The sequence below is a fragment of the Myotis myotis genome, unplaced genomic scaffold, assembly GCF_014108235.1.
Source record: "Myotis myotis isolate mMyoMyo1 unplaced genomic scaffold, mMyoMyo1.p scaffold_m19_p_6, whole genome shotgun sequence".
NCBI lineage: Eukaryota > Metazoa > Chordata > Mammalia > Chiroptera > Vespertilionidae > Myotis > Myotis myotis.
In genome coordinates this window covers 97,481,347-97,494,129 of record NW_023416368.1, presented here as the reverse complement: position 1 = coordinate 97,494,129, position 12,783 = coordinate 97,481,347, and the positions used below count along the sequence as shown (strand labels likewise).

The 12,783-nt window shown below is 48.1% G+C and overlaps 1 protein-coding gene and 1 pseudogene across 7 annotated transcripts in view; both read left to right on the top strand.

Moving 5' to 3' along the window:
• INSR (insulin receptor) overlaps positions 1 to 12,783 on the top strand; it is a 164,363-nt gene that overhangs the window by 128,431 nt on the left and 23,149 nt on the right. For all 7 annotated transcript variants that reach the window (XM_036315560.1, XM_036315556.1, XM_036315555.1 and 4 more), the window contains 3 exons: positions 1,752 to 2,023; positions 2,903 to 3,042; positions 9,356 to 9,515. In XM_036315560.1, the coding sequence (XP_036171453.1) occupies positions 1,752 to 2,023; positions 2,903 to 3,042; positions 9,356 to 9,515 (572 nt within the window). The remainder of the gene's footprint in view (positions 1 to 1,751; positions 2,024 to 2,902; positions 3,043 to 9,355; positions 9,516 to 12,783) is intronic.
• LOC118657818 lies at positions 6,741 to 8,261 on the top strand (annotated as a pseudogene).

The following is a 12,783-nucleotide window of genomic DNA, read 5'->3' as shown; positions in this document are numbered from 1 at the left end:
TTAGGAGGCGTCCAATGTCATGATTACTAATTAACATTTCTCTGAGTATCTAGCTAGTGCAGATAGACACAAAACAGAAATTAGAATTTAAAAGAATGGATATTTGCAGATATTCTAGTGTAAGGCTGGACAAATGCTGGCCCAGGACCCAGCTACCTGTGTGTTGAAGAAGTTTTATTAGGAATGTAGCCACAACCATTCGTTTCCATTGTGTCCATGGCTGCTTTCAAGCCACAGTGGCTTGAAGGCCATGGAAAGTTGAGTAGTTGCGATAAAAGCCATATGTCCCACAAAGCCCAAAATATTCACTCTCTAGCACTTACGGTAAAAGTATGCTGACCTGTTTACTGGTGTGTTCCTTGAAAACCCAAGGAAATCAACTATGAAACTCTTAGCACGAGAGGATGGGAAGGTAGGGACAATATAAAGAAACTAAAGCCTGTGGCTATACTAGCAATAATTAGTATACAAAACAAGGAGAAAGATCTTTCATAATTGCCATAAAACCTAAGTAACCCCATGTACAGTTACTGTAAAGAAAAAATTTAAAAACTGGCTGAGATACAAAATTTTACAGGGAAAGACTATTTCGGGTCATTTAAAAAAAGTTTGCTGGCAAACAAGAAGAAGTCATGCAACACAATGTGTAAAGATTAATATCTTAAGTGAATGAACAACACAAGAGTGAGGATGTGGAAAAATAGGGTAAGGTGGACAGTTCCCTAGAGAAACACAAAAGAAGCAATAAAGGAAAGAAAAGTTCTCACTCAGCAGTACGAAGAGATACAAATAAAGCAGTAGAGTGATGCTCCAAAAAAATACCTCAGCCCCGCTGACCTCACTCAGTGTTACCTAATGCAGCCAGTAACCACGCGGACATCGGGCCTCAGGGGCCGCGGTGAGACCACAGTCAGTCTAAGGTCCAGATAGAATTTAGCCCAACGTATGAAGTATAACCTAGTGATTTCTCCTCGAGGAATCTACTTTTAGGGTCCAATCAGACAGTGAGACAATGGTCAAAGCAATATTTGTAATACCAAAAAAGAATTGGAAAAACACTCATTTTAAAAATATAGGAGGATGGCTAAGTAAATTATGGCTTATGCATAAATTGGAATATTTTAGTTTTCCAACTTTTCTGCAACGAGCATGTGCTACTGTTGTAATGAGGAAAAACCTCGTTTCACATTGAAAAAGAAAAACGTAAATTCTGTTCTAGTTAGTATGTCCTTTTTGTTTGTTTTTGTTTTTTTTTAAATATACTTTTATTGATTTCAGAGAGGGAGGGAGAGATTGAAACATCGATGATGAGAGAGAATCACTGATTGGCTGCCTCTGCACGCTCCCTACTGGGGATCCAGCCCACAACCCGGGCATGTGCCCTTGACCAGAATCAAACCTGGGACCCTTCAGTCCGCTTGATCCTTACAGGCTTTTGGCATCGTGTTTTGAACACTCACCCTGGGTCGTCTATTATTCTGCAAAATGAAAACCTGAAATCGAGCAGGTTGAGGGCAACATCGTGGTAGTCTACAGCGATGGCCCCGGCCCCCGCGCCCTCTCCGTGGGCCTGCCCCCTCCTGCTGAGGCTTCGAAGGGCATCTTGCAAGCGGCTCTGTTGTAATTCCTGGCCGTTCACCTGCTCCCTCACATCCCCTGCTCCAGTCCTTTGTTCTAAGCCCCTTACTCGCCAGCAGCATTTGTTTACAGATGGTGATTGCATGACCCTTTGTGTCCTGATGTCGCGACAGGTCGTCGAGAAAACGCAGGGCCCTTGGTGACGAGGGGAACGTGACGACGGCTGTGCCCACAGCTCTGGGTTTCCCCAACACCTCAACCATCGTGCCCACAAGCTCGGAGGAGCCGCGGCCCTTCGAGAAAGTGGTGAACAAGGAGTCGCTGGTCATCTCGGGCCTGCGCCACTTCACTGGCTACCGCATCGAGCTGCAGGCTTGCAACCAGGATTTCCCCGAGGAGAGGTGCAGCGTGGCCGCCTACATCAGCGCCAGGACCATGCCCGAAGGTGGGCAGGCACACCGTGGGGCCAGGATACACACGCTGACCAAGCAGGGGCCCTACCTCCTAACTGATCTGCCCTTAGAACTTTTTATTTATTTTTAGCTTTTCCCAGCTGTATTGAGAAACGATTGGCATATAGCATCGTGTAAGTTCCTGTAACACAGTTACAAGGGGGTGATTTGACCCCGTCCTATAGGCACTGTGATTACACTGCGCCTACCCCCTACCGTCAGCTAACACCTCCATCACGTCACATTATTCTCAGCTCTTCTTGGTGGTGAACATTGAAGTTCTCTCTTAGCAACTTTCAAGCACACAGTACAGTATGTTTAACTACAGTCACCGTGCTGTACATGCGCTCCTAGGAATTATTCATCTTACAACTGGACGTTTGTACCCTTTGACCAACATCCCCCACTTCGCCTCGCCCAGCCCCTGGTAGCCACCAGTCTGCTCTGTTTCTAGGAGCTCTGCTTTTTCAGTCATACAGTACTTGTCTTTCCGTCTGACCTCTTTCTTAGCCTACTGCCTGCAAGGTCCATCTGTGTTGCCTTTCTTATCTTCAGTTACACTAGTCATGCAGAGCCGTTATATCAACATTAGAAAATACACACAAACCATAAGAAAAAAAATTAAGAAATATATATGGTATTGAGGCTTCTAGAATTAGCCTGGGTTCTCCAGAGTAACAGAACCAATGACACACAGACAGGCATAGATATGTGGACAGCTCTTTGAGGTGAGTTTTACATGTTCGTTCTGCAGCGAGGGAAATGGAACCTAGGAAGTTATGTGACCAGCTCAAAATCAATAGCTGGTAAGTGGTGGAGGTGGGATTCAACCCAGGGATCAGGTCCCTGCCTCTAACCACTACCCCTTACAGCCAAGGCAGATGACATTGTTGGCCCCGTGACCCATGAAATCTTCGAGAACAACATCGTTCATTTGATGTGGCAGGAGCCAAAGCACCCGAACGGTCTGATTGTGCTGTATGAAGTGAGCTATCGGCGATACGGAGATGAGGTAAGACCCGGGCCCTGGGCATGAACCTGCAAGGCTGTCAGTGCCTCCTTCCTGTTCTTAAATTCCAGCCTAAATGCTTCTCTCATTAGATGCTTTGCTACATACCTTTCCAGGGAGACGGTCAGAGATGCCTGTCCACAGACTGCGTTCAGCAGCTTCTCATGTTGCCTTTTAGCTCTGCCTACAAGTTGAACGGTGGCTGCCTGCATTTGTGTCCCTCCTGACATGACAGGAGACTCGTCTCACTTTAGCGAGAGTTACCTGATTCTGGGAACAGATAACTGAAAACTTTAATAAGTGACTGTTTGCTGGGTGCCTGTCTTTACTACCAGACGCTCTGCAGGGTGGTGGGTGAGCGCCAAGATGCACAAGACATGGGATCTAAGAACTGAAAAGCAGCTAAGCTACCCGAGGGCTCACTGTGTGCCCTGCGCATGCTGAGCTCTTTGCCTGCATCTCATTTATTGCATCTAAGATGCCACGGAGGCCCCGTTATTTTTAGGAGCCGCTAAGAAGCAGAAAGACACTGCCACCCCCAACTGTGGTCTCCAGGGTGCGTCCCGGTTTCACAAATGTCAGATGTGAAGATGAAATGCTTCTTGGGTTCGATGAAAGGCAATAAATCCTCAGAATAACAAAATGAGCTTCATACGGAGGCTTCCAGAATTTCAGTTGTGTCCAAGGTCATCCTAGTAAGAACAGAGTCAGGATTCAAACCCAAGCCTACCTGGTGTTCTAATCCAGGGGTGGGCAGCTTTTTTCTGTAAAGGGCCAGGTAGTCAGTGTATCTGGCTTTGTAGCCAGACAGTCTATTGCAAATATTCAACTCTGCCATTGTAGCTTGAAAGCCACCATATACATGATATGTAAATGAGTGGGCGTAGCGTGTGCCAATAAAACTTTATTTAGAAAAACAAGCAGTGGGTCAGATTTAGCCTGTGGGCCTCGTTTGCCAGCACCTTACAGAGGTTATAACAAAACTGCCCAGTGTCTTGGAACATTGGCGATCCTGTAACCAGGTGGGCACAGCATAGCTTCCCGAGTCAGAAAGGTGAGCTGGGCCTCCCTATGTGTTCCCAAATACTCAGCTCTGACGGTGATTTAAAACTGCAATCAGCAAGCAATGGCCTGTGGTCCAAATCTGGCCCGAGGCCTGTTCTTATGGCTGCAGTGAGTTGTAAAAAGAAACAAAGAAGAATGTATGTCTGCGAGTACAATGGCCAGCCCAGCCTCAGCATAGGAGGGGGCCTCTCAGGGTTGCATAAAGGGAGGCATGACTCATGGAGGGTCATTATTGTAAGATGTATTACTATCTTATTCTGTATATGTTAATCCCATGTGTCCTAAGGAAATAATTGGGAATTGGAGGGGAGTGTAAAACTTTATTCATGATGTTTTCATCACCATCAAAAAGTGCAAGGCACGAGGTGGATGTCTGTTGGAAATGGACACATAAACCAGGGCATGTCCATAAAGTGGGTGGATGTGCAGCCTTTTGTAAGGGTGTTTGGGAAGACCTTTGTTCAGTATAATGTAGAGGCTGAGATTACAGGCTCTGGGTGTTAGATCCTCATCTTCCACCAGCGTTAAGAACTCCCCCACTCCAGCCCCTCCCACCCCCACCCTCCACCATCAAACTAGCTTATGGCAGAAGGGAAGCTAATTCGTTCCCTAACCGAACAGTTTAAGGAGTTCAGACATGGCTGGATCCAGAATTCCTTTGTACCAGCTGCATTGTAAGTGTCCTTGCAGTGAACCCCGCAGCTCTTAGCTGTCCTTCTTTGGTTCTGTGGTATCAAGTCTCATATCCGCTCAGCGCCAAGCCTACCAGAAGCGAGATCATTGGTGTCCCAGCATGCCCATCCAGGCTGAGCCACGTGACACCCAGGGACCAATCACGTGACCAGGGGAGTGCTGTGTGCTGATGGGGATGAGGATTATTTTTTAATCCTCACCTGAGGAGCTGTTTATTGATATTTATATTTATTTTATTTTATTTTTAGAGAGAGAGAAAGGAGGTGAGGGAGTGAGAGAAAGAGAGAGAGGTTACCTCCTGTATGCTCCCCAACTTGGAATGGAACCTGCAGCCTCAGTGCACATACAGGGAATTGGTGGACAGAATAGTGCTCCAACCAACTGTGCCCCCGGCTGGGCCGGGCCATGGGGGTTTTTAATAACAGCCTATTAAGATACGTTCACCTACCATGAAACACACCCATTAACATGTGCAATGTAATGGTTTTCAGCACATTTACAGACTCGTACAACACTGACCACAGCCGATTTCAGGATATGTTCATAACCTCCCCCAGCCACCACCCCCAATCTTCTCCGCCTCCTCTCTCTCCAGTTCCTGGCAACCACTTGTCCACTCTCTGCCTCTGTGAATCTGACTGACCTGGACATGTCATATGTGGATCATATAATATGTAGCCTTTTGTCTCTGGCTTTTTCATTAGCATAATGTCTTCAAGGTTCATCTACATTGTAGCTTATATCAGTAATTCATTCCTTGTTATGACTAGACACTATTCCATTGTATAAAGAAGCCACATTTTGTTTATCCATTCATCTTTTGATGGACATTTGGGTTATTTCCACCTTTCGGCTCTTAGGAATCATGCTGCTATGAACACGCATGTACACGTTTTTGTGTGGGCATATGTTTCAGTTCTCTTGGGTGCATGCCTCGGAGTGGAATTCCTGGGTCACATGGTAACTCGACATTTAACGTTGAAGGAAATGCCAGGCTCTCCCAAAGCAGCTGCACCCTTTTCTGTGCCCACCAGCAGCATGTGCGGGCTGTGATTTCTGTGCGTCCTTGCCAGCCTGTCCTGGTCTGTCTTATTAGAGCCGTGCCAGTCGGCGCTGCCTCACTGTGGTCTTGATTTGCATTTCGGTGATGGCTCATTTGGGTCTAGTTCTGTGCCCTTCCCTAACCAATGGGACTCTTCGAGCCCTGGAGCCCGGGTGGGGTGGAGGGTGGGAGGCAGGAGACACCCAAGGGGAGGTACAGCTACCAGAGGAAGTTGGGTGTTGTTGGAAGCAGGAGGAGAATATGGACTCTGTGCAGTGAGTGACATGTGTTTACGCTGCAGACCGTCCTGATTTTATTCCTGCTGCTATGACCAACTCTACCCCACCTGCCTGGAATTTTTTAGGCTTGAGACGAAGTCCTACGTCCTAGGAACCCCTCAGTCCCTGGTTGCCTGTTGGCATTGGACCCACTCCTGTGTCCTCCAGCTGCCGTGGGCTGGCCTGCCTCTGCTGTTCCTGAAGCCCATGGGTCAGCAGTGGGATCCCCATCATGAATCCCCATCCTCCTTTGCTCTGGCCCCGATCCCAGACAGACCAGCCCTTTTCAACATGTAGGGGAACAGAGGGATGGGGGCGCGGCGGGGGGTGCGGGGTGGGGGGGTTAGGAGAGAGTGAGAGGTTACTGGAACTTCTTAAAAAGCCTATTCATAGCCACGACTGGTCGATGGCCTCCAACAATCTATCTTAGTTTTTGTCTAGCATCGCTTTGATAAAAGTTAAAAATGTTTTGCACCACTATGGCTTTGCCAGCCTTACAAAACTCTCACCGGCTTCTTTTTTTTTTTTTTTTTTTTTTATGGTGTCTGTGGGGAGACTATCAAGTTCTAGTTCCTTCCATCATGCTCCCTTCTCAGTCCCCACCCCTGAAGCATCTGGGGCAAATGACTGAGGTTGGAGGTTGCATGTCCCCTTGTCCTGGATAGTTGCTACCTTTGGCTTCTATGTTTACTTGTTTGTCGCTTTCTACTTGGTGACTCATCCTTGTAAGAACCTTTGGACTAGAGCTCCCAGCCTGGCCTACAGCCGGTCTGTTTGCCGGTTGCTGTTGTCGCACGACGGGCACGGGAGCTCTCAGTTCTTGCTCTCTAACTTTTCCTGGCCAGTTCTCTGCACGCACTGTGAGCTCGGAGTGGTTGGGAAGTTTTCAAAGCCTGGCCCTGTGAGCCTCCTGCCTCTCCTAATGAGCTCTGGGTGAGTCTCTAGTTGGCTGTTTACCCCTGGGGTGTATGTGCTTACCTGCTCTCTTTATCAGACATTTAGGCAGATCCCCGCCTTTCTAAATGAAGTAGAAGAAAGGTCAGGGAGGGAGGAGAATTTAAACTTGTTAAGACATCAAGCCATGTTTCCGTTTGGTTCTGGTGAGGCAGAGGCCAGGAGGCACAGTGGGGAGCTTGAAATGTGATTTAGGGGACAGGGGTTCCTTCTTTCCTGCCCTCTGGGACGTCTGGAGGTCCGGTGAAAACATCCCACAGCGGGCATGGCACGAAGACAATTGACGGATCCTCCGCTACTTCCATGGAGTGGGACACGGAGGGGGTGAAGGGGTCCTCGCCGCTGGGCTCCGAGGGACTGGGGACAGAGGAGCCGCCACCGGCTGCGTGTGCGTGGTACCCGTGCGCGTGGTGCCGCGCTGTGCTCTGTGCTCGCCAGCTCGGTGCCCCTCGCCGGTCCTTCGGCCGTCGTCTTCTCCGGGGTTACCAATAATGTTGTTTTGGAAGCTTCCTTCCTTGTTGGCGTTGAAGGTTTACTCAAGGGCAGCACTTAAAGCTTTTGTTCTGTAGTTCCTGGGGGATTTCCATTGGTTTCCATCTGTTTTCTACTCATGCTGCCCTGGCTGCACTGAAAGGTCACTTCTGCCTTTCCAGTGACAAAATGGAATGCGAAAAGAGGAGATAATATTAACACACACTCACTTAAGTTCCCTGATGAAGATGCGGAAGGAAGTGACTCCTGACCAATCCAACGCAGAAAGCTGATTCAGAGCCAGAGCTTGAGTATCAGGGTCAGGCCTCACTGCCATCTTCAAAGACAGGTGCTGTTCGATCATTTCTTAAGAAAGATCAACTTCAAGAATGGACAGGAAATGTGGTTTATTATGTTTATATCTAGGCTGATTTTCTGAATGATTTGTGAAGCTGTTTATGGAAGATGAGAAATTAAGGAGCTCTCTGGCCCAGATTCATAGCTATTTGACTTCAGAAATTATTTTAGCTTTCTTACCAGTTTCATAGTCACTTCTGAAAACACTTTAACTGCATATTTAGGGATTAAGGGGCAGTGTACCATGAATGATCTTATCTTAAGAAATATCCTATATAATAAAAGACTAATATGCAAATCGACCGAATGGAGGAACGATCGGTGGGGCGACCAGTCACTATGACATGCACTGACCACCAAGGGCCAGACGCTAAACGCAGGAGCACCACTCAGCCAGAAGCCGGGCTCATGACTGGCGAGCGCAGCAGCGGTGGCAGGAGCCTCTCCTGCCTCTGTGGCAGCGCTAAGGAGCAGCGAGCAGGCGGGCGGTAGGGAATGAGGGGTCCTGGACTGCGAGAGGGTGCACGCCGGGCTGAGGGGGACTCCCCACCCTCCTCCCTCCCCCACCCCCCCAGTGCACGAATTTTGTGCCCTGGGCCTCTAGTATGGTAATAAATTTGTACTTAATGTTGACTACTGTGATTCCTACATGGAGCAGTTATATGAATAGTTGTAACCAAGAATTAACATTTCAGTTAAGCAATAAAGGTTTTATATTCTGCGTTTTCTCAAAAAACAAAACAAAACAAAAAAAAAAACTATCCCAGAGTGGGAGCAAGAAGTTTTGAGCCAAAAAGTTTAGGGTTGAAAGGCCAGCCCTGCCACTCACCAGCTATAAGATCTTTGACTAATCATTTCACATCCTCAGTCACGGTGGGCAAACTATTTTTATATGCCTGGTTTTGTACAACTTGTGGGCTAGGAAATGCTTCCACATCTTAAATGGTTGCAATAAAATGGACACAATAATAGTATTGTGTGGTGCCTCCACTGTGTTTGATTACAGATGCTGCAGGGTTGGGATTTGTCTCTGGCTGCTTGTGACGGCAGGGTTGAGTTGGTGGCAGTGACCATCTTCCCCGTTGAAGCTGAAAATATTTACTCTCTGGCCCTTTACAGCAAAAGTTCTGACTTTCCCCTAAGCCTCACTTTCCTCGTCTCTAAGGAGAGCTAAGCCATGGGGTTGTTGTAAGAATTAAATGAAATAATCTAGGTCAAATGTTTGGCTGTGGTTTAGGAAGAGTGGCTGTTATCAACCACAGTAACCTGTGTTTCAGTAGAGCTAAGGTTCTAAAATTCCAGAAGTCTCGAAGTTCCTTGCATGTTGCACTAATGGGGCCTTAACTCCTTGTGTGTCATTCCTGAGCAGATCTTGTCCATGACATTCCTACCCAGGCTGGGCGCTCCCGCACGGACGGAGCTCAGCCCCGACACTGTGTCTCCTCCTGCCTTCCAGGAGCTGCACCTGTGTGTGTCCCGCAGGCACTTTGCCCTGGAGCGGGGCTGCCGGCTGCGCGGGCTGTCGCCCGGGAATTACAGCGTGAGAGTCCGAGCCACCTCCCTGGCGGGCAATGGTTCCTGGACAGAACCCACCTATTTCTATGTGACGAACTACTGTGAGTCTGCATGGTGACTTAGACTAGTTGGGGCTGTGCTTGCTGCTGGGAACAGCAGAACATTTCTGGGAATGGTCGGGAGATTCTAGACCAGGGGGAGCGGGACCTGGGTGGGCAGGGGTGGGGTGTGGCCTCTGCCTGGCTGGCTGGAATTTCGCGTACCTGGCGTGGTGGGAGTATGGAAAGTGGGGTGATTCTTGCTGGGATGGTTGTGGTCAGGGTCAGGACTAGGGTGAGATTTTTGACACCAACTGGGTGTCTTGCACTGTGATTCTGACGCTGCCACTGGAGTTAGCACAGAACCCACAAGGTTAAGAGCACAGTTTTCAACAAGACTGCTCTCACCTAGATGGCAGATGCAAGTTTGGGGATTCTCCAGGCCACCTGCCCTTCTGACGAACTGGCCACAAGCTCGGGGTTCCCGACCCTTTCCTATTAGATCCTTTGCTAGAGTGGCTCACAGAACTCAGGAAAGTGCTGTGAGTACAAACACAGTGAAGGATAAGTCAGGAACACCCAAACGAAGAGACAGCCAGGACCAGGGCCGGCAGGGTCCTGGACACAGGGCTGCCGTGTCCTCTTCATTGAGTAGGAAACGTCATGTCACCCTCCCGACATCCACGTATTCATCCTCTGAGCTTTGCCGTCGGAGTTTTCCTTGGGGTTTCATTATCTAGGTGTGATTGATCGAAGCACCGAATCTCGAGCCTCCCTCCTCTTTCGAGGTCAGGCGGGCAGAAGGTCTCACCCTCCCATCACAGGCTTGCTCTTCTGGTGACCAGCCCCGTCCGGAGTCATCCCACCTCTTAGCATAAGCTCCGGTGTGTTCCAAGAGCTCATCAGTAACCGACACTCTCCTCCTTAGGATGCCAACGATTTGGAATCTGCCTCTTAAGAACCAGGGACACCAGCGAATAAAATGCAAAGGAAAATATCCGAGTGGCAAAAATGATTGTCGCATCATTGACAGAGTTAATGTCCTTAATATAAATGAATATATGGTTGACTCCATGGGTTTGAACAGCGTGGGTCCACATATATGCAAATTTTTAAAAATAAATAAGTGTATTATCCTTTATGTTTTTTTAATGACATTTTCTCTTCTCTAGCTTATTTTATTGTGAGAATACAGTATATAATACCAATAACTTACAAAATATGTGTTACTCATCTGTTTATGTTATTCGTAAGGAGGCTATTAGTATTTGAGTTTTGGGGGAGTCAAAAGATGAATGCATATTTTCAACTGTGGGAGGGGGTGTCAGCACCCCTCACCCTTGTGTTGTTCAAGGGTGAGGAAAAGATAGATGTCCTAACATAAAAATAAACAAAGAGCATAGATATCCCATTTAAAAATAAATAGAAAACATAAGAAAAAAGTCCATATTCTGTCAAACTCACACTAAAAAAGAAAAAATGCAAATTACAACAAGTTGTAATTTTCAGGTTATCAAATTGGCAAAGTTGTTATTGGTTTCTTTATTTTATAATTACAATAATTGGTGTTGTCCAGGAGCTCAGGCACATGGAATTGTTCTATGGGTGGTGAGTACTAACATGTTTAAATAACGTGCATGAGAAGTCTTAGCAGAGATCTCACTCTCTGAGCCCACAGCGTGGGCCCTAGAAACGTACAGGAAGGAAACAGCTGTCTAAGACAGACAGGTGCTCACAGAAATTCCGTACTGCGTTGCTTACAATAGCCAAAGATCTGGACCATTAAATGCTACACTTAGATTACAGGCGACCCTTGAATAACACAGAGGTAAGGGGTATGGGCCCTCCTGTGCCATTGGAAATCCTTGTATAACTTTCAACTCCCCAAAAACTGAACTACATACATATATTACATACTGTATTCTTATAATAAAGTGAGCTAGAGGAAAGAAAATGTTAAGAAAATCATAAGGAAGAGAAATACATTTACAATACTGTGTGTATTTATTGAAAAAAAGTATGTATAAGTGCGACCACACAGTTCAAACGCGTGTTCAAAGGTCAACTATACTTTTTAAAGAAATTCACATCCTATAACGGAGAGAGCGAGGCACCAGGATGCAGGATGTAAGCGGGTGCTCACGCTCAGGGGATGACCGGCTCTTGCACGGCCCAGAGCAAGAGTTCCTTTCAGACTCAGATTCTGCTCTGAGACAGGCTCAGTCGTAGCCCCTCATCAGCCTCCAGCTTTCCTGCTCCTTAGGAAAAAGGGAGGGGAGGAGGGATATTTAACTGCACGGCAACTGCCCAGAACCGGGCCATTTCTGTTTCTCATGTCACATTCAATCCCCAAACATCTGTGGAGACTCAGCCTGCCAGAAGCCGCCGCACACGGCACTGGGTTTGCTGTCAGCTACGGAGGTGCGAGGTGCGGGAGGGCGAGATACCTCAGGATGGAGCTGGCCACCGAAGGCAGGATGGGACGCTGGTCAGAGCTTACTCCGATGGCCTGGGCCAAACGCATGCTGCCCTGTGGGCCAGTTCTGGGGCTTTGGGCAAGGCCCCTCTCCTCCCTGAGCCTGTTTGCCAGCCTGTTAGCTGGCAGTCCGAGCACCTCCCACCTTGCCGTATGGGACGATTAAATACGGTCGCCGCACAGAGACACCAAACAGTGCCTGTTCAGTGAACTGCTATTCCTGAAGGACCCAGATGACCAGATTCCTTCTCTGACTTCTCCCAACCCATTCTTTCCTTGGCTTGGAAGAGACTGAATAAATGGGCCTGTTTACAAGTTCTGACAACTTGGCCTTAATGCAAATTTAAAAAATAAAGGCCACATAGCGTTTCTTCAGCTAGTTTAAAAGAGGTTCTTTGGGGAAAATGCACTTGATCCTGCCTGGTGCTCTTCCTGGCAACAGGGCCACCCACCAAGGTCCGTGGGCCAGCCATCGAGTGAGACGGGGCAGGAGCCTCTAGCACACAGAGAACACCCCCTGGTGCACGTTTCATCCGCAGAGCTGCTGTTTGGAATCAGGACAGGCTGCTTAATTTGCGAGGCTCAGTGCAAAATGAAAATGCAGTACTCCTAAGAATTAAAACTTTCAAGATGATGACCATGGAATATTCAGCCCAGAGCATGGCCCTCCTGAGCGTGGGCCTGGGTGGTGCCTGGGTTGCATGGTGAGGAAGCTGGCCCTGGGCGGGGAAGATAAGCGGGCGGCCGGGTGTGCTTCCTGATCGCAGCCGTCTGAGCCCCCTGCCCAGCCCCAAGGAGCCGAGTGGTGTTTTAGGACTGCTGGGAAACGGGGCCTAGGACACCAGCAGAGAGAGG